Source organism: Vanellus vanellus (assembly GCF_965231255.1).
Source record: "Vanellus vanellus genome assembly, chromosome: 14".
Lineage (NCBI taxonomy): Eukaryota > Metazoa > Chordata > Aves > Charadriiformes > Charadriidae > Vanellus > Vanellus vanellus.
The window spans coordinates 10,834,464-10,859,438 of record NC_138919.1 but is presented as its reverse complement, the minus strand read 5'-3'; the positions used below and the strand labels follow the sequence as shown (position 1 = coordinate 10,859,438).

Here is a 24,975-nt window from a genome sequence, read left to right as displayed (position 1 = left end):
TTAAGATGTTTTGAATACTTTTATTTTTAGACTTTGTAAAAGATACAGAGTGAAAGTCTATTGTTCTTATGGTAAGAGATCTTTACAAATACATCAATATTTTAAGTAATTAAAAATATCTTAACAAAAGACTTTGCTTAAAAACTTGGCAGTTTAACAAGCACTCCTCCCTCCGTCATCTTTTATTCCCATCAGACCAAGGCCGGATTGTAATCCATGCATGCTGCAACATAAACAAGAGGTGTGTTATTTCTGGTCAGGGCAGCCTTGATGCACACGCGCATGCTGGTCTGGTAGTGAGAAGTCTGCAACCCTCAGGGTCAGCAAGCTGAAAAAAATGTATTTTATTTTTTTTCACACAACGTTTTTTTGGTATTCTTCTTAATCAAGAAGCCTCCTCTGCGCTGTCAGCCCTCTGGGAAACAGTAATGCAGGAACGTCACTTGGCAAGAAACCTCTTCCAAGCCTGGGATGGAGCTGCCTTCCAACCCCCTCAGCAGCCTGAGAAACGTGAGCCCAGGCTCTGTGGGCGTCTACAGGCTCCTTATGGCTGCAAACTCCTGAATCCACCTGTTCTGCTAGTGGGCTTCAGACTCCTTGGTGATGCCAGATTAACAGGCATGCTTGTGCCAAGTGAGGCTATTTTGAGATGGCCCTTGAAAAGGAAATTTGGACCCGCTGAGCCAGTGAATCCACTGCAAAAGTCACACGGTGTGGACTGTAACTCCACAGCCATCCTCTCCTCAAACCTTTCTGGGGGCTAACAGGGTAGTATGCAAAGTAGCTGAGGTGACACACTGCAGCAGAGAAGAGGCAAATAATTGCTGAAAAATGTAAAAACTGACTCAGCTATGGCCCAGAAGGCAGCAGATGATCAAGGGACCATGTGCGTGACTGCCCGCAGAGGTTCACCCTCAGTCCAGGCCCTGGCCAATTTAAACTGAGGCAGTATTTGATACTGAGCTTGTGCAAGAAACCATTTACACACAGCTACATGCCATCAGCCCTTCTCTAATTAGGTAGCAGTTGCTGCTGTCTCATTTTCTATGCTATTATTCTTTGGTGCAGGGGGAAAACAGTTTAATGAGCTTTATTTAAGAAGACATTATTTTGAAAAAAAATTTTTTAAAAGTTATTAAAAACTGAACAATTAGAACAAATCACATCAAGAGTAGCCCTTGGCCTGCAACCTTGCTGAAATGGTTTGTCACTGGCATTAAGCTGAAGTATACTCTTGGCTTGGGCTGCAGCTCCCTTCTAGGGACACTGTTCAGTGCAGCATCATGATTCTTCTCAGGAAGCTCTGCAAGTAGGAGAGGGGAACCTGGGCTGGCTGCCTAGCCAGGCAGAAGAGATGCTGCTGAGCAGCTCTGTCTCCCTGCTTCTAGTTCAGGGTATGTCTTCTGTCTCCACAAGGAACGGTACCCCTTCTGTTGAAGGGAAACTGAAGAAAAGCAAGGATGGATGTGACCTTTACTTGCCTGTCTGAACAGTGACAGTGAGAGAATGGGAAGAAGACTGCTGAAGTAAGTATATACTCAGTAACTAGGGCCTTTCCTGGGAAAGATTTAACCTTTCTAGTTAATAATTAAGCAGTGAATGACTGTGGCAGTTCAGGCCCCAGGGTCTGAAATGCAGGAAGCCCACCCCATCTGGAAGTATCTCTAGTATTAGCACTGAAGCCCAATTCAACTCTAGGACTTGCCCCTTCCTATGAAAACTTAAGGACTCGAAGTCTTCTTTTTTCCCAATTTCCCTCACGTAAGAATGAGGACGTGAACCACCTCATTGATTGGCTATGGCTGAAGCACATATGTCAAGGGACCACAAGACAACAACTGGTAGATGGTGCCTTGGCTGCAGCAGTTACGTGGTTTTAAAAAATAAACCAACCCCCACTAAAACCACTTTAAAAACCTGGCTGCGGTGGAAACTTTGCTCGATGCTCCCATGGGCACATAAAACTTACCTTGTCAATAAGGATGAAACATCCAACAGGGGAAGGTAGATGAACTGAGAAGACCTGTATAATTAATCAACACTCTGTACTTCAGCCTTGCTAATCTGGACCATCAGCTACCTAAGTGCTTTCAGCACTTGTGCTTGTTCTGGATGAGGCATAGCTTATGGGCAGAACTTACTGTTCAGGTTTTATTGGCCTAACATGAAAGTCAGACTGAGTAAGTACAACAGCTTCTTCAGGCCTTCTCTCAGGCTTTCACTTCCTTGTGCAGGGTTTTAATTTTTAATAGATTTAAGATAAAAGTATTTGGCTATGTATTTTCCTTGGGCCTTTGCAAAATAGGTGGCAAGTTACCTGTTCACTCCAGGAAACAGGACAACGCACAGGGTGTTATTCTGCAGACTTCTATAAAGCTTTTTGATATGGTGGTCTAACTTCTTCACCTTTTTCCTTAGATCCTGCTCCTGCATAACAGAATATAAGCATTAAAATCCCTAATTCATCTGCAGAGCTGCAGCAATCACTTAAAAGTGCCTGTGGCGAGACTGACCCTCGGGCAGCGTCAGGGATCAAACAGTTGAGAAGAGCAGTGATTCTATTACTGGCTGGTGTTTGGCAGCGCTTGGGCTCAGCAGCAGGGAGAACCACATGCCCTACTCAAACGGCACTGCAGCTTCTGCCAGTAAAAAACGAGAGCTCTAACTAGAGCTCTTCTTCCCTGTACAGCTATACAAGCAGTCACCTCTCCCTCTGCCTCCTACACCACTTGCTACACCTGTACCTGGCTCTGTCTGCTCTCCAGGGGCAGGCTGCAGTTCCTGTGTAGCATCACTCACTGCCCTGAGCAGCTGTGCTGGTTTTAAGGTTAGATGGTACCCTGCAAACATCACATTATCTCCTGTGATATTACCTCTCCAAACTGCATTGTGGGAACTGATCCTTGGCAGCCTCTCTGCTCCAGCACAAGGAGACCCTTCTGTTACATGCAGCTCTGTGGCTAAGTCTGCTCAAAGTTACCACTCTTAGTTCCCAGGGCAGTACCTCCCCACTAACTGCAACAAACATCAGCATAGTCTTAAACTCACAAAGTCAGATAGTTGCTCCATTTTCTTAAATAAGATATTTCTTCCTTGCTTCCCATTGTTGTGATTCATTTGCGAAATCCATCTCCAAAGGTGACCTGAAGCAAGAGCATTCCTACTTCTTAGTTTGCTGCCCTTCATGGTCCAGCCATTTATAACTTCAAGGGCATCCACAGCACTCTGTGATTTCTGGAATTCTGAAACAGAAGGGGAACATGCTTTGGCAGTGATGTTGCTGCCCTGTCCCTTGGCACCTGTAAGACAGGGCTAAAGGTGTGGAGCAGGAGGGAAATGAGAAACTGAAATAATGGTGGCAAGCAGATCCTCCTCTTGCTACAGGTAAACATCAGACTAGTTACTTGCAACACCACTCACACAGTTTTCTCATCACCTTTTTAGAGGTGATTACTTGTCTGTGTAAAGCTGCACAGTAGCCAGCCCTCGCGTTGGAGTCAATGAACTATCCTGGAACTTTTCTAAGTAAAAACCATCTTTTTTTTTTTTAAGCAGGCTTTTTTTTTTTTCCTTTTAAATATTTAGCTGTAAACTGCTCCTCCAAACAATACATGCTTTCACTGGAGTATTTTAAATATCATCACTTAGAGCATACGTGAGTTTTAGTAGCTCTTGCTGTGTCTGTGCAAAGTCCCAAGGGCTGCTGAATGAGCTTATTTGAAGGAAATAAGGAGGCCGTAGTGAAGCTACTTACTGAGGAAACAGCAGTTCCTGTGCTTTCCACTCTGGCGATCCTTTGGCAGGAACAGTGTTTCCAGGTCTTTCAACTGGCTGAATTCTTCTTGCAAGTCAGTCTCTGTTAATGACTTCTTTAGACCCGCCACATAAATCACACCTTCGTTTTCTACATCCAGTTCTAATTCCTTTATCAAAACATCACAGTCCAGCATTCCTGCAGTGACAGGTCTCTGGACCTGGGGTGGATTCAGCAGGAACAAACACAGCACATCAGCACAAGCAGCTCTGTGTTCTAAGCCTCTATTTTAAATTATTTTCTCCCATTACCAAAAGTTGACAAGCTATTTTCCCTCCCTTGAAAAAAACATGACTAATGAAGGCTAACTTAATTAGTCATGAAAAAGGAAGAGAAATCATGTTTGTAATGCCGAAGCACTGTAAAATTAAGAATACCGTACTTTGTATAAGGTATTTTAACACCCTGTTACTTGGCTCTTCCTTTTAAAGCTGCAGTTGGAGGTCAGAATGCTTTCTAACCCGCTTCTGCTGACAGGCAGAAAGGAAAAAAAGAGGGCTATAACCTTTTCCTTTTTGCCAGTGGCTCTAAACTGTCCAGGGACAGGGAGGTGGTAACAGCAGAACCAGCCAGCATTTGCCCAGACGCTATGCTGTGAGTAGATGTTGAAAGAGACTCCTTGGATGCTGTTCCTACACCCGAGGTAACAGGCTTTTGCTATTTGCATTGTTTACCTTAATGCAGGATCCTGCTACCTCAGCTCCATTTAGGCTTTCCACAGCAAGCTGGGCAGCTTCCAGCACTTCGTATTGGATACAGACATAGGGCTTGAAACAGAACAGTAAGATACTTTAGCCTTATCAATAAGACACATTAACCCTACCTTTTTAAAAATCGGGTGTCAATAAAGTTGTGTTTTCTTTTAAAAACAGAATATAAAAAGGGTTGGGAGTAATATATGTAACACTCCATATACTGTAGCTGTTAAAAACAACCTTCAAGTAGCTCGTCAATTAATAACAACCTTTTTGCCATTACAGGCCTTAGCATATCAGTTCTCTTGAGAGGGACAAGAGCATCTCAGCTTCGCCAGTGCTCAAAGTCCTCTAGCTTGAACAGCACAGTTAAGCCGCGTGAGCTGTGCTTATTCTTGTCATTGTCCCTAGCAGCTTTTAGATACCCTGAATTGTTGTAGCTGATGACTAAACCACCACCGAAAAACAAAACAAAACAAAACAAACCCAAACAGAATAATTGGTATTTCAGTGGTTCTAATCCGTATCTTTCCAAGAGATTACTCGGGCCTTCCATGCCTGTCAGCAAGCTTAGTGCTTTGAGTGCTCCTCACCTGGTACGTTTCAGTTACCACTCTAAGAGACCGGATGGGTCCACACCTCCCAAATTCTTTTTTCACAGACTTCAGGCAAAAGCTTTCTTCAAAAGGACCTGCGTAAATTGTCAGCATGTCAGTCAGCTTGCTTCCCACCTGTAGGAACACAGATTAAAGAAGGAACTTCACAAAGCAAAGGAACTAACTACTTTGGTGCCTCCAGATAAATAACATCTCTTGCCAAGCCCAGCAATGAAGACTATTCTCAAAAAAATAGTACCTTTTCATGAAGTTCAGCAAGAAGGTGAGATGTAATGTTCTCTGGACCCAAACTGAACTGAATGATACTGAATGTGGACAGAGGAACATCTTCTAGGGCTTTCTGAAGAATCTGGAGGGATAAAGAGTGTAAAGGCTTAAAGAGGTACATGACAATTGTACTGCAAAGGATCAGAAACAAAGCTATTGAATTTAATTCCCGACTTTAATTTTCATTATTGTCCAAGGAAGCCCTCAGGCAGAGATTCTTCTTTAGTGAGTCATGAGAGGATGTAGAGGATCAAAGCTTATTTCCGAAATGTTAAAATGGATTTAGCTAACCTGGTATTAACACTATTGCTAACAGTACCGTCAGTCAGCTTTTTAAAATAGGAGTCATCTACCCACCCCCAGAACAAGAACTCTGAACTACTTTGATGCTTCCTTAGACAAACCCACTCGAAGTCTATTCACCTGTTTGTTTGAAGTGCTCAGGTTACTCTGACACAGGCCAGAAGAGTCTGGTTCCTGTCTGCCCAAAAGGAGGGGTTTTTGGCCAGTCACCTGCAAGCATTCTAAAAAACTAGCAGAGAGAAGAAAGCTATGAATCACAGTACTTATCAATATGGTGAATTAAAAGCTTTCAAGAAATGCTTGTCAGAGAAAAATGATACAGTTCACTAAAGAAATTTCAAAGAATATTCTTGTCCTCAACATCAAAAGCAGTCTAGAAAATGCTTTGTGAAATTTAAGATGCAACTTCTGAAAGTTCTTCACTGCTATGCTACAATTATTTGTGTCTCTCTCGGAAGATCCTGATGGCTTCTGAAAAACATAACATACTACGTTGATTTTATTGAGGATTAAACTGAAGAAAAAACATGCATATTTGAGAATCTTATTACCATGGTTTGGATAAATGTGGGGGCTCAGTCAATGGTTTCTGGACCCTACATCCTTGTGGCTGTAACGCAGCTTTTTTCTGTGAGACCTCAGCCAGTTTTTCAGTTGCCAGAAGCATCTCCAAGTTTAGTTCTGCTACCTTGGGGAACGAAGAAGATTAGTAGCTGGCTTTCATCTTAGGTAATTGTAGCTAACCAAAAAGCATGTGCTTTCTCTCTGAGTCACCTAGGCACATTCCGCAGTAGTGAAGAAACACAGGCATTAATTTCTTGCCTTATTATTTTCTGTTGTCATTTTCAAGCATGCAGCACTCACAGCATCAACCAGCAATCATCTCCGAAAAAGTTCTCTCAGAAATCAACGACACAAGCAAGAGACTCATAAAACCAGCTGAATCACTACCAAAACATACAAGGTCTCTCACTTCTTTCACCTGGAAAAACAACAGGCATTCCTGTAGGCTGGAAGTGTCTCAATCCTTTACCCAATGCTCCTCTTCAAGATCAGCAGTAATGCTGATTCACGTCAGTGTTTGAGTACTGAAACACTGGTAACGCTCAGGTTATTAAGATACCTGGATATATGCTGAAAGTAACAAGCCGTCAAAATTGAGGCCTCTATCACAGCTCCATCTTCTCTTTTAAATCAACAAGAGGATGGGCAGGAATGGTGGTTTTTTTTCCTTCATAAGCACAACAACTTGTATGTTCTGCGATTAAGGACAGAAATCTTAATTAGATATAGCTACCTTTGCTGGTCCTTGCTCAATAAAGAATTGAGCCAATTCCAAAGCAGCTCTAGCATCTTCTGCAGGATCATGCCCAATCTTCTGTTCACACTGAATCTCCTTCCTAGGGCATCAAAATTAGGTGTACAGGCAGGTTATCTGTTTTTCCACACTGACCAACATCCTGTCTTTTCTAAACCGGGTCCTTTTCAGGCAAAATAGCTTTCTGCTCTCCAAAAAGGATTTCAGTTCTGTGCAGCAGCATTCTTATGGAATATTCCCAAAAGTTACCGCGAGAAATGTTTTTGCAGTGTGGAGCAAAACACTGTTTACCAAGTTTGACAGAAGCAGTGCTAATACTTGGTACTCTGAAGCATGACTATTTTCAATTTTACTTCTTCCTTGACCAATGCCCCAACTCACAATTTGCACACAGACAGGGAGGTAACCTCCAGCTCAGTGAAGTTTGGTGCTGCAGAGTATTACTACTCACTATGTGAATGGTGAGAACTATATCGCTAAGATGTACTATCCAGTGGTAGCTAGTATGCTGAGGAATATGATTTAAGTCAGTAAATCATACTTTCATACATTAACCTTTCCTGCTTGCTAACTGCAACAGATCTCATTTGTGTGAGCTGGAGTGCCTTTGTTGCTCTACAATTCAATACACTGGTACTGCTACAGACCTGCAGAAAAGTTAGTGGTGCGAGGACTCAAATCTGGTTGGATCACAGCATCCCTGCTTGCTCAAAGACAAGCCAATTTATTATGCTGCCTGATGTTTCAAGCAGGCAGTAAATTCTTCATTACCATGTCTATTTGCTCAGCTTGCTTCTTTCTTTTGAATTTTAGTGAAAAAAATAATAATTCTGATGCTACTAGTGGAAGAGCAAGACCCTATGACCCACCATGACAGTTTCTAATATTTCCCATGACAACACAGTAATAAGCTTACCCTAAAACAGCTTTGGCTAGAAATTTTAGCTTAAATCTTCGACCTTCACTTCTGGCAAATAGCAATGAAGTATCAATAACACTGGGGTGGATCATCTGGAGGAGAGAAGCATCACCAGTTTAATTTATGAACAGCAGTCATATAGAATTGGGCAGTTGCTCCATTGTTATCTGTGCCTCTGCCTTTTCATTTCAGTTGCCAGTTTCTCACCAATACATAACTGGTCCACAACAAGTGAGCAGATGGGAATAATTAAACAAACCCAACTCTCCTTTTTAACACTCTATTGGGAAGATCTAGACCACGTTAGAAAGATTATTTGCTTCAAGCATTTTAGGTTGATTAAATTTAACACAGGAAGGATTTCAGTTCTTCCCGTGACAGAGCTATCAGAAGCAGCTGGCAGAGAGGTACAGCTTCTGTTGCAACTTTTATCTATGTCTGAACAGATTCCTCCCTTCCTTTGGGTTCTGAACAGCCCCTTGCAAGTTTTATAGATGTAAGGAGAGTCCTTCTCTTTTAAATCCTTACAGACATAAGACTAGTCATAATAAAAAGCAATTAACAAGTGTTCACTAATAAAAAGAGAAATTGTTTAGAGTTTTCAGGTCTGACGTAAGTATCACAGGCTTGGGGAAATTACTCTTAAAAGCATACTCACTTCCAAAGCCTGAAGATCAGCATTTAGAGAATGACCCACCAATACTGCATCACGGGGAAGCAGGTTTTTTAATCTGGTTTGGATGTCTGACAGTCTTGTTTTCACTGGAAGAAGCATTTTCGCTGTGATTCCTGAGAATCTTCAAAACAAAAGTTGGATGGGGTAAAAGCAACACATTAGCAACAGCGCCTACTGGAGAATATTAGAAGCAGAGCATGTAGAATATGATGAACTCAGTGTAACTAATGACAGAATGCTATTTACTGCTTTCTGTTCCAACTTTAGAGGATATACTGCAGGTATATTGAACTGCTCTGAGTGCTACCTCATCTGTTTCAAAAGTTTCTCTCTCTCAAGTATAACTTGCAGTTCTTCGCATCAGTTAGCACAGGTAAGGAAATACTGTAAGACTCATGGTGGAAGGAGATGCTTCCAAGTAACCTGAGGGGATTGGCATGTCACCTTCTGGATAAAGCCGGGAAAAGCTTTGGAGAAGACAAGGCTTGAGTTTTGCCTGCTTTTGTTATAATACTGAGCGCAGCCCTAGAGGTGGTACAAGCTGATGAGCTGCTCTATTCATTTTTTACAGATGAGCAAACTTAGCTATGGACCAGAGAGACTCAGACTCCTCAGTCCTGTACTCTTACCCTCCCTCTTATTTTATAGCCAGCAGCAAAGATAACTTGCACTGTGTAGCATTAATCTGTAACAGAACTTTTCCTAGAACACTGCAGAATGGTAATGGCTCTGCCTAGTAGCCACATGGGCACTATATAGCAGAGAGTGTATTCATAATGTTGGTTATTCTAATCACATAGCAAGGACTGTATTCTTAACACTGAGTGAAGCGCAGCAGGCATTTGTGCAAACCAAAGCCTTCTGAAAGCTCCTGTGTAACAAGCTTGGTTTGAAAGGGCTGCAGCTCTTAAAGACAAAGAGATAAGAAACTTATGTGCAAGTCACCTGGTGCGGTAGTGCACTACTGTGCTTTCAGGTTTGACTAGTTCATTCAAGAGGCATTGACCCTGTGCATCCACCAAAGAGACATGAGTGACTTCATTCCCTTTTGCAGTCAGGCACTGTCAGGAAGAAGCAGAGGCAGTTGTTGACTCAGGATGATGCTGCCACTCAAAAACCTTAGCTAACATCTGATTTGGCTGCAGCCAGCATCAATACTAAGGAGTTACTCTACTCGGAGACCTACGACTCACAACTGTTTTATACTGTAGCATGCTTCATTTTAATTGCCCACCATAAGCACAGCAAACACACAGGCAAGCACAACACAAAGAAAACCATTATAAAAAAGCACTGATTTCACAGAATCAGTCTGTGCTCCCCACTGCAGAGCTGTCGCTGAGAGCATCTTCACCAGAGAAGATGCACAATTTAAAAGCAGAGTCCAGGTTGTATCATTAGTTACGCAACGCTGATGCCAAACAGGTATCTCTGCAAGGTCAAAACTGCACTAAGGGAGGAATCTTCAGCACAGCATGCTGCCAGAACTGTGATGGCTAAAGGAAAGATGTGTGATAGGGAAGTATCTTCCCTCTCCCAAACCCTGGGGAGGGCCGGGAGGAGGAATTCCACAGCAGTCTCAGGGACTACTGCAGCGTAAGTTGATGGGCCTGGCAGATCCAGCTGCTGCTCGGACAGCCAACACACAACGGAGCTCTCTGCTGCACTGCTCAAGATAACATTTCTGTCTTGTCACCAGAACCACTTCCTGAGTCTTTCCCATGGCTGCATTTAGCACCGGTACCATCAAGGGGCTGGCAACACATATCAATGTATCAGAAGTGGTTTAGCAAATACACAAGGTGCTTGGCTTTGGAATAGCCAGTAGGAGTTTGGTTCCTTGACTATATTTTGTAAGGCCACACATTTATTTTTACCATTTCACAATCCAGACCAAAGAGGGGGCTCTTGTCCGTCCTCTGCTGATTGCACTCTGTATGTACATAGCCCTTGCATTTAGGGGAACCTAGAATGAAAAGATACCCATGAATAAGAAATGGACCTCTCACTTCTAAAACTCATCATATATCTTATATGACGAAACATATCACTAACTGTGAAAATTAAAAAAAAAACAAAACACAATGAAACAACCAAACAAATGCCCTCAAAAACTGACCTTTTATGGGATAGTCATTTTTTTTCTGCTCTGCTACTGTTAGAGTATAGCTAGTAAGGCCTTGTTTTTTTTCTCCGTATTTCCGAATGATGGGATCACATTGCAAGTCTGAGCTTTTAGGAATACATTCATTGCTAGCGGAAGTCAAACCTGTAAAATACAGAAGCATCTGTCAAGCTCAGATAGCAATCCCTACTTGCAGTCAGTTTTCTGCACTAGTATGCACACTAAGAGGCTACACCATTTCAAAGGAAAATACTACCTGGAACGATAAACTGGAGATAGATAGACAGATAGATAGATTGATAGATAGATAGACAGATATCTGCAGTTTATATTTCATTTATTGCATGTATACATATTTGCACACTATATAAATTATACACACATAATTATATATAAGCAATGCTATATATAATGTATATAGTGTATATACTACATATATAATATGATTGATATTCAGGATACTTGAACATTACTCCCAGTCCAACTACTGACACTGCTGGCTGATTCAGAAGCAAGTCACATCACAAGTCTCTGTCTCACATTCCTTTCAGAAATAGAGAGAACAAACTTGCCTCGTAAGCATGACAACATAATCATCTGTTACTTCGTGTAAGCTGTAAAAGAAGTTCTCTTTTCTTTTCTGCCTTCTCTGTGGAATTCTTTCCTGTAACTATTATCAGGAGAAAATGTGGTCTAAGTGTGGCTCAAAAAGAACCAGGCTCTGAACTGACATCAGAATTCACAACTGTATGAAGTTAAATTATCCTGTAGGTGATGCTCTGCAGATTACACTTAGAAAATACACCTGACATCTCAGATCTGTGACTGTGCACTGGGTTTACAGTCACGATGACAGAGGACTTCGTCAATACACTGAAAGTAACAACTGTTCATTCTCCCACTTAGGACTCGAATTCAAGATTCTTTGTTACACTTCAACAATTTCAGTGAAGTTGTAGTCTCTTGCAGGTTTTGTACAAGCCTGCTGGATTACAATCACTTCTATAAAGAGTACAAAAATAGGAAATCTGTTGTCAACACACCTTGATTTGCTGCTCAGTATAACAAAGAAAACCAAGAAGAAACGAGTAACTACTTAGCTTGAATCTAATTTATATTTCTGTATCTTTTATTAGATACATTTTAGAATAAAATAATCACAAAATGGGTAAAAAATCAGAATTCTGGATTAAAAATGCTAAAACCTTTCTCTCTGCTTTTTGCATTTACTTGTGATTATAAGACCAACTGAGAGTTACTGAACCAGTTCGGGTAACTAGTCTCATGGTTTAAGCCATTGTATGTTTTCCTTTGTAAACAAGTTTACCATAGCAGCATTGCAAAGGAGCAAAGTCATAATTTAATGTTGAAAGCAAATCACTGTGGTTGAAAGAAATGATGCAAAACCTCACAAGATACCTTGTGCAGTGTTTTGAGGCTTCAGGTTTGCTCCTTCTCCATACAGGCTGGCTAGGAAGTTGGCAGAAGGCGTTAATGTGAATCTCTGAAAAAAGAGATGTGTTACAGACTTTGAAACAGAAGCAGAAACATCAAGCAAATGAGATGTCTCTTGATCCCTAAACCAGCCAAATTTAGAGGAGGATGGATAGAGAAGTAGTGGAAATGTGTTTGGTGTTTTCCCAAGGAAGAATAGAAACCCAACACAAACCAAACCTGTTTTAATGACAGACAATATAGAATTCTTTGTATGACGGGACAGATTTGCCTTGTCTGGTACAATCAAGAAGGCAACTCTTAAGACTTTCCTTGATAGAAACTAAAGCAAGTTCCAGAGTTTCCAGTTAAGTTTGCATTTGCTGCAGTTCAGGGAGAATTTTCTGTCTGAATCAAAGTGCTTCTTTCTTTCTTCCTTCAAAAACTTTCCTTGTAACTCAGAAGATTAAAATAATTCTTTTAATAATCTTTTGGGGAAATGGGAGAAACTTGACATAAAGTGCAAATAGTAAAAGTGAGATTTTTCAACCAGTGGGAATAGCATAACTATTGAGAGTCTCCTCACTTACTCAAAGTAAATTCCAGATTAACGGAGATATTTTTAATCTCACTGGCATCCTGAAGGTGCAGGAAGTGTAACAGTCAGAGGACTGAAACATCAATACATGTTTCACCTGGTAAGGCTTCAAAGACATTAAGTCTTAAAAACCTGTTTCTAATATCAAAGCTTTAGACTTTGGTCTGAACTGACAAAGGCTACAAATAGATCCCCTCATTAGTTTGCTTTGAGAGTCAAAAATGGACACTTCCTATTGGAAAAGGCAGTAATTTCACTGCAGCGATTAATCCCTGGGACATAGTGTCAGGACTGGAAAAAGTTTAGAAGACCACAATACAGTTAGGGGACTTACATGCCGGAACACTTTTCTGAGATGTTTGAACTGCAAATAGAATTTGTAGAAATGAAGTTGGCTCATTTCATGTAGAACAATAACCACAACCCCAGCCAGGTGGCTTTGGTGATAAATACGGCACCAGCTGCAGTTAAAAAAAAAAAAGAAAAAAAAAGAAAAAAAGAAAAAAAATCAAAGCAAAACAATTATCAAGCAATCTTAAAAACAAACTTGGAACCAGGCCAGCTTTTAAGTCAGTGAATGGCAAAGTGCCAAATGACTTCAATGAAAAAAGACTTTATCGCTTATCTCAAACAACCATATATTCCTGGAAGCAACACAGTATGGGAGACAGAGAAAGAATGAGTTACAGCAGAATTCTGCTGTAGTACCATTTCAAGACATTTATACCTCATTTATATGCATCAGAATGAGTAACTTCAGTTGTAGTGAGGCAGTCTAGTGAATTAATGCATCAAAAGTTTCACAAAACCATTTTCTATTCACTACTGAGAATCTAAAGTAGGATCATTTTTGCCTTGAGTTTCATTGCAAGATTCATTACATTTCACCATATTTTTGCCATCTGATGTTATATACCCTCCTCAGCCTTTCCCTTCCATTGCTGAGAAGTTGCCCTGAAACAGGGCAAACACTCTATAATGCTCTGTTTCTATTATATCTAACATGAAATCTGTTAATATTTTTTGTGTTAATACTTTTAATGTGGTGTTTTGTTTCTCAGTGTGTGAAGCTTCTTCTGTACCATAAAATTGTTTAGTTTTTGATAACTGCATGAAACAAAACTATGAAATAGTAGAATTTTTGTCAGAAGAGGAATTCTGGTCTCTGGCGAAGTCTAACAACTTTATCTACATAATACAGGCTGTCATTATGGTAACTGTGTTGCACAGATTCCAAAACCAGCATGGCCAATATGCCTTTAGGTAGGTTTTCACAACACCTGAGGACGCAAGACAGGGTTGATTCCCAAATATGAATGTGTTATACCTGGGCTGTATTGCGTTGTGGCATTTTCCCAAAGCTGCATACTTTAACAACTCATACAGCTGGTCACGGCTGATTTCACAGTCTTCACCAAATAAAGCTGCTGACAAGCAAGATGACTTTTCCTGTAAAAAGGGAAACGTTAGTAAAGAAAGATTTTATGTAATCACACAAGTCCATGGAAAATAAAGTGAATTATACAGTAAAAGGAAACTATTTACTATTTGTATACATTTAAATTACTCTTCCAGTCATTACAGGCAAAAGTTTCCTTTCAGATCACACTTTAATATTAAATTTACTATCAATATTTCAGTAACCCAGATACTCTTAACTTCAAAGATTTATTTAATAAAGATTAATGTAAGCAGATGCACGTAGTAAGGAAACATAAAGTTATGTGATTTGCAAACATGATGTTCTGCTATCTCAACTAATTCAGCCAGTTGTTGCTGTAGAGCTTTGGACATTTATACAAGTGTTCTATGTACCCACTTCATGCAAGATTTTGCTGTAACCCATTTACTTAATTCACATTATGTGATCTGTTTTGGCAGATGGGTTTGCTGACCCCAGCAGGAAAAAAACCGTTTCATCCAAGGAAACTGCAGAAGAGAGGACATGGAGTGAAGACTGTACCACGCCATTTAACACAACAGTTCTTTAAGCCTAAATGTACAAATTCTTCTAAAAGCTAATCAGCAAGAAAATGCATGATTTTGGAGACCTCCACTAACCATATGGCCTGTTCCAATGGAGCTCCTTTGATCTGTAAAAATTTTAAAGATACTCTTTTTTTACGTGATGAAAAGACATCACAGCATACAGGGCAAAAAAGACCATAGAACACTACAGAGTATCAACTCCCATAGGATAAACAGGATGTCCCTGCTCATTGCTACGGAGTTGGACTAGATGACCTTTAAAGGCCCCTTCCAACCCAAACTGTTCCATGATTCTATGAAAAAACTACCAGAAGCTGTGTTTTCCCCACCACGCTAACAAGCCTTGTGCTCATTAATTTTGACAGAGCCTACCCACGTGGAGTTGAGCTGGTGCACTTTTAAAGCCATTTGTCATTGGGTAAGAAAACTAAACAGAGGTGACAACCTTTAAGGCTCAAATGGTTAAGAATCATCTGGTAGTAATAACACAGGGTGGTGTAATTGCTAGTCCTTCATCTCTCATGCTAAGTTAGACAAGTAACTAATGACACCATTGTTTTCAATACAGCCTAATTAAAGCTTTGCAAAAAAAAAACCCTCAACCAAACAGCAGGTGTTTCATCTCACCAAGCAAAGGCCACCTGCCAAGCATAGGGATTTCAGGCTCTGATCGGGTACAAATAAGCCGGACCTCACAGGTCAGACACGGTACTCTTGTCCCCTGCGGGGCACTGAGTAAGGCGTAACCCCGGCGACCGCGGCGTTACCGTGAGGTTGAAACTTTGGGTTCATTTGCATCCTTCAGGTGTGCATGTGCTGAGCAAACACGTGCTCCTTTCAAGATCTACTTTGTTTGGGAAAAAAAACGATATTAAAGATTTCATTCATGTTTTAACAAATTTCCTTAAATGTAAATGCTTAACACTCCAAATGAGCTAGTCTCCATATTTCTTGGAGCAGAAACTAGGCCATTATCTGTAGGTATCACCTTCAGCCAACCCTCCAGCTAGGCTGCCAGTAAAACGCGTTTCTGCCGAGCTTCCAGCATCCCAAACGGTGATGCCACAAACCTAAAGAAGGGGCTGTAAGAGGGGAAGGCCGCACCCCCACGGGCCCGCGGCGCCTCCCTCACAGCGCCCGGGCGCGCTCTGCTGCTCACCTCAGGGCCCGGGCCCGGGCCGCCGCCGGCCGCCTTCCTCCTCTTCCGAGCTGCCTGCCGTTCCCCCGCGCCCTCGCTCGCTCCGGCGGGCCTTTTGCGCCCGTTTACGCAGACCGCCTTCGCCATGGCCTGGACGAAAGTACCGCGGGGTGAGGGCGGACCGGGGCGATGCCGCCACGGCCTCTCGCAGCGGGCTGACGGCCCCTCCGGGCCAGGCCCCAGCGTCTGCCCAACCGCCGGGGCTCACCGGGCAGCACCGGGAGGAGGGGATCGCCCGCAGCCCCGCCGCCGTGAGGCCGATCCCCTGCCGCCCCCTCCTTCAGCGGTCCTCCGAGGCGGATCCCACTTCAGCCACGCCGCGCTCCGCGGCCGCCGCGGAAGCACGCCGTCTCTCGGCACGCGGCTACCTGCGCCTGCCTGCGGGCAAGGCCAGAGCAGCCGATCCGCCGACAGCGCGGATAGGGGCGGGGCCGATGCCGCCAGCGGGAGGTTTGAAATGGCCGCCGCGGCGCCGAGGCTCCTCCGAGAGGGTGGTCGCTGCCCGCCCGCCCGCGGCTGAGGGCGGAGATGGCCACCAAACGCCTGGCCAGGTGCGGGCCGCGGGGCCAGGCATTGGGTGGGAATCCCTCCCGCTGAGGCCCCTACAGGGACTGGGGGGTGGGGGGTGTCCGGGCGGGCGAGGCCCTGAGGGGGGAGCGGCAGCGGGGCGGGGGCGTCCGCCCGTCCCGGGCGCGGAGGGGCAGGGGCAGCGCGGCCCCCTCAGCGCGGAGGGTGCTGAGGCGGCGCCGCTACCATCCGCAGGCAGCTGGGCCTGGCGCGGAGCAGCGGGCGGGCGCGGAGCGGCGGGCGGGCGGCGGCGGGGCAGCGCTTCGGGTACCTGATCGTCCTCGACTTCGAGGCCACCTGCTGGCGGGAGGCGGCGCGGCGGCCCCCCGAGATCGGTGAGTGCGGCGGGGCGGGGGCGGGGGCGAAGGCACCGGGGGGCGGCCGCGGGCCTGGCGTTCATTGGCGACAGCTCGGAACGCCGTGTCTTCGTTGCACGGTGTTCCTTCCAGTTCCTGACATTTCAACCCCGGTTTAAAGCAACTGGAATAATTTATGGAAACAGCTTTAACCTTTCTGGCCAGACACAACGTTTTGGGGTTTTGGGGTTTGGGTTGGGTTTTGGTTTTTTTTTTTTTGGTGTTCATTTTTCTCCTTTTTTTTTTGGCACAGTTGAATTTCCCGCGGTCCTGTTAAACACTTCAACAGGAGACATTGAATCTGAATTCCACACATACGTCCAGCCCCAGGAGCATCCTATTCTCTCTGAATTTTGTACAGAACTAACTGGCATAACACAGGTATAATTGCTATTTAGTATTATTTTACACTGTTATAATTGCTATTTACTATTTTTTTAAGCATGCCTTTAAAGGGCTAAAGAAAAACAGATCTCAGATGAATTTCAGTGCATACTAACACATACATACTTCTTGTTCTGTTTCATAAAGAATCAGGTTGATGAGGGTGTCCCTCTAAACATTTGTTTATCACAGTTTTTGAAATGGATTCAAAAAATACAAAAGGAGAAGAAAATTATATTCAGTTCAGATATTCCAAGTCATTCAACTTCAGAGGCAAAAACATGTACCTTTGTTACTTGGACAGGTAAATAAAATTTCCATTTGTTTTTTCCCCAGAATAGTACACATAGAAAATGAACATTTGGTGGTGCTAGTGAGATTGTGTCTACTTCTAGGGAGCCAAAATCCTGGTTTTAGGTGTTAAAGATGTGCAATATTGGGAGAAAACTGAAAATAGGAAATCCATTGAATCCTGATGCGTTCACGACATCTTTGTCTCCAGGGTCTGACATCGTTACGTTGGTCTGCTTTATATATAGTGAACTGCGTCACCATCCTTAATGTGTCTAAATGATGTAATGAGGTGTTTGAGATCTTTACCCATCATGAAGTCATTCTTTACTAACAACAGGCATTCATTTGCCCTTCTGTCCCATGGCAGCAACCCTAGTGCTTTTCATGTACAAAGGCTTTGTTGGCCTGTGCTAACGAAGCTTGTTAGCCTATGCTTCCTGTCCAGCAGTACAGGACACTACTAGTACGTCGATGGTATATCCCTTTATGTAGATTTTAAGTCATGTTTATGTAGATTTTAGGCCAATTCTTTAGTGATGGATTATTTGTGGGTTTTTTCCTGTGCAGACTGGGACCTGGGTGTGTGCTTGCAGTATGAGTGTAAAAGGAAACAGCTGCGAAAACCTGACATTTTAAATTCCTGGATTGATCTCAAAGCAACATACAGGGTGAGAAGATGGATAGACTGTGAAACATTTATACCCATATTATATTCTCAAAGGCTAACTCTATCTGAGGTTATAAGCCAATATCATATGTTCCAGTGACTAGAGTAACCCCTTTGTTTTCTTTTTATGTTGTTATTGCTCAATAACAAATTGCATGTCCTAGAACCATGTGAATTTTAATAGAAATCTTAATGCTAGGAAGACAACATGGTGTTATTGTTGATAAACAATAATCCTAGGAGAATTTTTTGAGCTGCTCTTCCTTTCCTGACATCTTTTGTTCTCCTTGCTTCCTAACTTCCCTAGTTTTGTGTGCTTTTATTGCTTCCTTACATTGCTGCGTAGAAAAGAGTCATCATCATCTGTTTAGAGGTACTTAGAGGTCTAGCATGTGAACCGCACTTGGACCAGCAAGTATATTCTGAATAGCATGAATAATATTGAAAAAATGAATGCATATTTTATTACACAGTCTACACTGCAGTAGAGTTCTAACCTGGGGGCTCACAGCACCTCAGTGTACCTTCCCCTCTGTAGTCAAGGAAACTTTCAGAGGATGATCCAAGAGTCTCCCTGTCCCAACACTTGGAGCTTGGGGCTCCATACCTAGGTAGCAGAATCAGGTCTCTAAACAGTGTGAACTATTCCCCCCTTTCTTGTGATCAAATGAGATACTGTGAGTGAGTAGCGATACTCACTTTTTCTCATTTAAAAAGAATTTATACATATGCCAAATATATTAATGCCCATGCCTTTGCAATACGCAACACTTGAAAACATCTCAAGATATTATTTATAGTTGTATTCTTCGATGCTGCACTGTTAAGGCCTTCATCAATGCAAGTTGTAAAGTGCAAATGAATGACTCCAGAGCTAAGACAGAATGGATTAGTTTAAGTTTGAGAGAAGGGATTCATGGTTCTTTCCATTCTAATTTGTTACAGGGTAAGTCACCTACGGTCTTATGCTTATTTATCCTGACTGTAAAATGAAGATACCTGACTTACACAATTGCCTTGTGAGATTTATTATTCATAAGGCAATATTTCTGAAATGGTTTTCACTTCACTATGGAGAGGTTTTGAAATGCTTTATGTTAAGCACCTGCATTTTTTTCCATAGGCCTTCTACAATAGGAAGCCTAAAGGGCTAAGTGGTGCTTTGCAGGATTTGGGGATAGCTTTTGCAGGACGGGAACATTCTGGTAAGTATGATACGATGATCCTCACTTTAATATATATATATCTTTTTATAAAACTAAATAGCTACTATTTAGCTTTATTTAGCTAAACTAAAGCAGCTAGTAATAGCTAGTCATTACTCTAAATAGTAAGTATTGTTTTCAGATTATGCAATATTCTGTCCAACAAATGCATCAAAACAAGAAAGGCTAGATGCTTCAAAGACCAGAATTTGTTATTTCTAACCTCATTTGCTATTTCTGAAATCTCTCCTAGTGCTATTGAGTGCATGTTCAACAAGGTCAATTGCTGAGGTGCAAAAGAAAAGAGGTGGAGGAAGGATAAGGAAACTTGATTTTACCTGATAGCTCTGGACAGCATATTAGTGTAAGAGAATACCAGCACAATGTGATTCTTTTTTGGACATGATTAATAAAACAGAGCAAGGATTTTAAAAATTGCAGATATATATTCAGCTCTATGGATTGGTCCTTCGGGTGTTTCAGCACCGGGAATTTTTTGTAATTGTTTACTTCTGCTTCCCTTTTTCGAACTAGGTAACTGTATGTCAGAGTTCTGTGAATCCCTGTCATTGATGTAAGGCTTACCTAGATTACATTTTTTCCTCTAATAAGAGCTAACCCCAGTAGTAGTTTAAAAAGAAGACATTAATATAACCATACTTTTGAAGGGTTGGATGATTCTCGGAATACTGCCCGTCTTGCTTGGAGGCTGATTTGCGACGGCTGTGTGCTGAAGGTTACTAAGTCTTTGGATAAGGTTAGTGACTACTTCATATCTTCCCTTCTACTTGCTTTAATCACAGAATGGTTTGGGTTGAAAGGGACCTTTAAGACCATCTAGTTCCAACCCCCCTGCCATGGGCAGGGACACCTGCTAGGCCAGGTTGCTCAAAGCCCCATCCCACCTGTCCTTTGTAGCCTGGAATACAGATGAAAAGTGAGCTATTCAAATAATAAACCCAGCATCTTGACTACAAATTGAACAGAACATCCCTAGGCTGATATGCTTATTAATTTTGTGCATTGATTCCTAAAACTTCTGGGTATTCACTTTCCAAAATATCCTTTTGTTTACGGACTCCCTAGGCACATCTGAAGAATAATTTAATTTCCGGAACATCGACTATAAACTTCACTGACAAGACTCCACTGGGAAGTAACAGCAGACCTGAAACATCTAGAGATGGAACTTGCAAAACAAACTCTCTGGCTGAGAAAAACCACAACAGTATTGCTGGAATTAAGATAAATTCTAATGTACAAACTGAAGAACAACAGACCGCTTGTATTGATTCCTCTGCAGATGTCCACGCTGTACCTAGCAGCAGCTCAAGGACTGAGTTACATGCTCAAGCCCAAAGCTCTTTAACAGCATCCACTGACAGATTTCCTGTTCCTCTTAAGCAGGCACAGCAATCTCACAGTACTGTATCAATAGGCATTCGGCAAGGACTGAGCAACGGGCAACCTCTGTGTACAGCCAGGTATAGCCCTCCAGTACAGGGATCGGGACTAGTGCTCGTCTCCACTACCATCTCCTCAGTTAATATCTCCAGTGAGGATATCAGTACTAGTTCTGATTGCTTATCTCTGCTGACTGACTGGGAAGATGTCGCCCTAATACCAGAATCTCAATACGAACAAAATTCAGACTCCATTCAAGTAAAAGATGACTCAAGTACGGATATTTTAACAGTGTTTGAAGAGAAAACAATTTCAAAATCAACTGTGGCGAATTCAGATAATCAAACTTTGGAGAAAACTGTGGTACCTATGGAACCTCTGAAATCTATCGTTTACAAAAGTCCTGATACTACTATCTATAATGTAGAAACAGTACAAAGGCAGACTTCAAATTTTTCAGTTTTTAAGTTACCATCTGCAAAGATAAATGCTATTTCAGTACAATCAGCATTAACTGCAAATTATTCTACTCCTTCAGAGGTTCATAAAAGAAAGCCAACTAGTCCAAGAATGTTCCCACCAGCAAAAAAACAGTCTTTTGCTATATATCAAGAGAAAACTGCATCTTTTGATCATTCCTTACCTTTAAGAAGTTCAAATTTGCCCAATGTGTCTCCTGCCATTCTGAACTCCACAGCCAATTTGAATCAGTTTGTAAGAGCTGTGAAAAATGGAAAACCAACTCCCCCTCTGTGTAACTGCGGTCGAAGAGCTAAAAAACTGTATGTGTCAAATGCTGGTCCAAATCATGGCAAAGCGTTTTTTTGTTGTCCTGTTGGGAAGCACGAAGATAATAAGAAAGGTTGTGGATACTTCAAGTGGGAATCTGCGCTTCTGAAAGAGAAATCTAATGGTGTCACCCTGAATGCAGATGCTTTGACCTCTCTTGGAACTTACGCTAATAATTTAGGAAATTCTTCCAACAAAAAATATTTGTGTCTTAGACCCTCTATGAGAACTTGAAAATTGATATTTTTTTTTGTCTGACTCTTAAACTCAGTAAGATGATCATGTTTAATATAATCAGGACAGTCAAATGATGTCAGATATATGTTCTGAGAGTGGGACAAAAATGACACTGCTTGGTTAACATAGGTAGAAATGGACATTGCTCAAGCATACAAAAATACCAATATATCATAAAGTATCTCGTTAATGAAGTGTGAGAGAACAGATAAAATCATTAAGTGCTAAAATTAAAGTATGAGCAGCTGTTGCAACAAATCTTAATTTCTGCTTTGTGTTTTAAATTCTTTACTAGTCCAGTCCTTAAAGACATTTATTTACACTTTTTTCTAAATATACTTGTAATGATTATAACTCAATTTTTAAAATTTATTTAGAAGTTGTCATCCTTCTCAAAAGTTATTCTTGGAGCAATAGTATTCTCTTAAACTCTTACTATTTTTTTTAATCTTTTAAATTAAATAACAATAAAGATAAAATGCTGGTGACAGTTCATTAGTTTATTTATGTAACACACATCACCTATTGCGCTCTTGACTACATGAGTTTCCTATTTCATTTGTATTGGTCTGCCTACTTTTGTAATATTAGCTAGCCGTGGGGAACCTGGGACAGCCAAATGCTGGGAATTAGCAAAGAATTTATTCAAACCTAACCTAAGAAGGACATAGTACAATGTCTTTTACTCTAAGTTACTGTGTAAATCTGCAATATCTTACTCTTGAAAAAAAATACTATAAAAAAGCACCAGGTACTTTTAATCTTTTCTCCACTCCTTCTGGCGCAGTTCATTTCTTCTGATCTTCCCACTAATAGTTTTTGGCAACTGTTGAACAAACTCCATCTATTGGGAAAGAGAGGAAATTGCAATGCAAAAATAAGATACAGTTTACTTTTTCTTAACTTCAGTGGCACAGCCTTGTGAGCCGCAGAACATTTAACATCCACTGTCTTATGGTAGTGAAAATTATTTGAGTATTTGAGCACTCACCTTCCTGGGATACTTGTATGGAGCAGTAACTTTCTTAACGTGGTCTTGTAGCTCTTTCATCATTTTTTCTGGATCATGTGAAGCATAGTCAGATGTTAAAACAACAAAGGCTTTCACTACCTAAAGAAGTTACAGCAGCAATGGTTTAAATGCCAGTGAAACAGTATTATGCAACAGTAAGATTTGAAATTTTAACCAAACATTTGCTGACAAACTGCAGAGTAATGTCTAGGGCAGATACAGAAAGCTTTGCTGAAGTCTGTGGGTGCTCACTATTAATCTGGACTGTGCAGGCCGTTTATATACATTTGATAAAGAAAAAACCCTAAGTATTGGAATGACAGGGAAAGCTTCAAAGAGTGCTTTTGTTATATTGGATTTGCGGCAATTGCCTTGGTCTGTTTTTTCCTGTGTGGGTTCTCCAGTGTCTGATAGAGTTGAAATGCTGACTTGAATTCATTTAGTTTTATTTTAAAAATAGAAAAACAAATCCCTGGATAGACAAATCCCGTGGAAGTTGGGCTTTATTAGCTCTGATATACACAAAGCTACTTAAATATATAAGCTTGCTTAACTTGTTTACCTCTCCTCTGATGGGGTCTGGACTGCTGACAACCGCTGCTTCTACCACTGCAGGATGCTCTACTAGGGCACTTTCTACTTCAAATGGTCCAATACGGTATCTTTGAAATGGAGGAAAGGGCTTTTAGTTGTATTTGATAACACATAAACATAACTTCACATCTGAATCATCTATGTTATTCAAGTTTAATGATTTATTGTTAATCAGGCTTAAATTACCCAGCAGAATTAATGACATCATCAGCTCTTCCAACAAACCAGAAGTATCCTTCCTCATCCATAATCCCCCTGTCTCCAGTGACATAAAAGTCCCCACGTATTGTTGCCTCTGTTTTCTCTGGATCATCCTAGGAAAGATTAAATTGCATTTTACATGTAAACTACCTGAAAAAAAAAACATGAAATTGCATTCTAATATATTTAGCATATACGTTATTGTGCAAATATTAAAAAATTTCAGCTTTTCAGACTGGTCCATGCTGTGGTCACGTACATCAGATTCAAGTGGAAGATTAAGAATAATTCACCATTCATTAATTCACGATTACTAAGCTACAAAACTAGATATAAAAATTCATAAATTGCAATAAATTGAAATTTTAATCTTATTATATTATGCCCCACAGCTTTAAGAACCACTGAAGGTTGCAAAAATATGTAGGCTTATGGAACTGAGACTTTGCTTTTAGGTGATTATCCTTTAATGATTTTTTTCATTTGTATTTCTAGCATCTCCTATCCTGAGATTATTTTTTTTCACCTCCAGAAAAGTTTTGGCTCAGCACAGCACAATTAATAAGAGCAACTGATAAGCCTTCTTTCTACAGCAAAAGCAACTGATTTCTGCAAGAATTTTTCTAGGCAGTATGCATGGTGTTCCCTTCCTGCATGCTCACTACTGCTCAGGAGACCTGATTATAGGCTGATACCATCCATAAAATTTAATGAGGTTTCCTGGTGTCAGAACTGAAAGCACTATTATCACTTGTACTGGTTGTTGGACTGAAAATTCTAACCAATGTGGGAAAAAGAAAAATTTTGTTGTGTGTGAAACATTGCACCAAGCTCAAATCTGCAGGGAAGGGATCTGAACAGTGTCCTGCTTCTCAGATGAGGGCTCTAGTCCTTAGGCCAAAGAGTATTTTGGGATTAGGGGGGTCTGTCAAATGTTTTCCTTTATATTAAGGAAATAACAATCAAAACAAAGTGGATTTTAACTTGCTAGGCAGGACAATCATCGAACACTTAATTGTTTATATAAGTAGACCAAGCAGGAAAAAAATATAAATCCCTCTTTCCTCCCCACAGGTTTTTAGACCAGTAAGCAGAGTATATGTAAATGAAATGGGCACCAGATTCCTAGTGACAGAGATTTAACAGGTTATCTACTTTAACTGCAGAAGTATTCTTACAGCATAACAAGTAAAAAGAAAAAGCGATCTCGTAGGTTTTACTCTGATGGCAATATCTCCTTCTTTTCCAGGAGGCAGAATATTACTGTTTTCATCTATAATCTAAAAATAAACAAAACAGTTTTATTATCTTA

General features: G+C 41.2%; 3 protein-coding genes across 4 annotated transcripts in view; 1 reads left to right on the top strand and 2 right to left on the bottom strand.

Moving 5' to 3' along the window:
* REXO5 (RNA exonuclease 5) lies at nt 1–16,343 on the bottom strand. Of its 2 annotated transcripts, XM_082490650.1 has the most exons (20): nt 16,162–16,343; nt 15,915–16,043; nt 14,094–14,215; nt 13,101–13,227; nt 12,154–12,238; nt 10,729–10,878; nt 10,487–10,575; nt 9,555–9,670; nt 8,592–8,730; nt 7,931–8,025; nt 6,994–7,096; nt 6,248–6,384; nt 5,817–5,925; nt 5,365–5,475; nt 5,103–5,240; nt 4,489–4,581; nt 3,755–3,974; nt 3,049–3,242; nt 2,318–2,427; nt 1–223 (listed from the first exon to the last, which is right to left on the bottom strand). In XM_082490650.1, exons 2-20 carry the CDS (start codon nt 16,038–16,040, stop codon nt 154–156), a joined length of 2,334 nt encoding a protein of 777 aa, XP_082346776.1. In that variant the 5' UTR covers nt 16,041–16,043; nt 16,162–16,343; the 3' UTR covers nt 1–153. The 2 variants fall into 2 exon arrangements, with proteins under 2 accessions (XP_082346776.1, XP_082346777.1); XM_082490651.1 differs by lacking the exons at nt 13,101–13,227; nt 14,094–14,215; nt 15,915–16,043; nt 16,162–16,343 and adding an exon at nt 11,307–11,404 and having other exon boundaries at nt 12,154–12,183.
* Nucleotides 16,344–16,481: 138 nt separating this feature from the next.
* On the top strand, nt 16,482–22,286 carry ERI2 (ERI1 exoribonuclease family member 2; the record flags this gene model as incomplete). Its single annotated transcript, XM_082490731.1, has 8 exons — nt 16,482–16,504; nt 16,716–16,855; nt 17,130–17,257; nt 17,408–17,564; nt 18,122–18,222; nt 19,345–19,426; nt 20,095–20,183; nt 20,513–22,286. 8 exons carry the CDS (start codon nt 16,482–16,484, stop codon nt 21,851–21,853), a joined length of 2,061 nt encoding a protein of 686 aa, XP_082346857.1. The 3' UTR covers nt 21,854–22,286.
* Nucleotides 22,287–22,613: 327 nt separating this feature from the next.
* The window catches only part of LOC309677834 (uncharacterized protein), a gene marked incomplete at both ends in the record, with an annotated part of 54,492 nt that continues 52,130 nt past the window's right edge, over nt 22,614–24,975 (bottom strand). Inside the window, 5 exons of the mRNA XM_082490730.1 lie at nt 22,614–22,700; nt 22,848–22,967; nt 23,431–23,530; nt 23,649–23,776; nt 24,842–24,943. Coding sequence (XP_082346856.1) covers nt 22,614–22,700; nt 22,848–22,967; nt 23,431–23,530; nt 23,649–23,776; nt 24,842–24,943 — 537 coding nt within the window. The remainder of the gene's footprint in view (nt 22,701–22,847; nt 22,968–23,430; nt 23,531–23,648; nt 23,777–24,841; nt 24,944–24,975) is intronic.

Coding starts and splice junctions, on each gene's coding strand:
- REXO5 (XM_082490650.1), bottom strand. CDS start 16,040: ATGGCGAAGGCGGTCTGCGTAAACGGGCGCAAAAGGCCCGCCGGAGCG. Junction 8,026..8,591: donor CTGATCTTCAGGCTTTGGAA/GTGAGTATGCTT, acceptor TCTCTCCTCCAG/ATGATCCACCCCAGTGTTAT. Junction 224..2,317: donor CTGTTTCCTGGAGTGAACAG/GTAACTTGCCAC, acceptor TTTATGTTGCAG/CATGCATGGATTACAATCCG.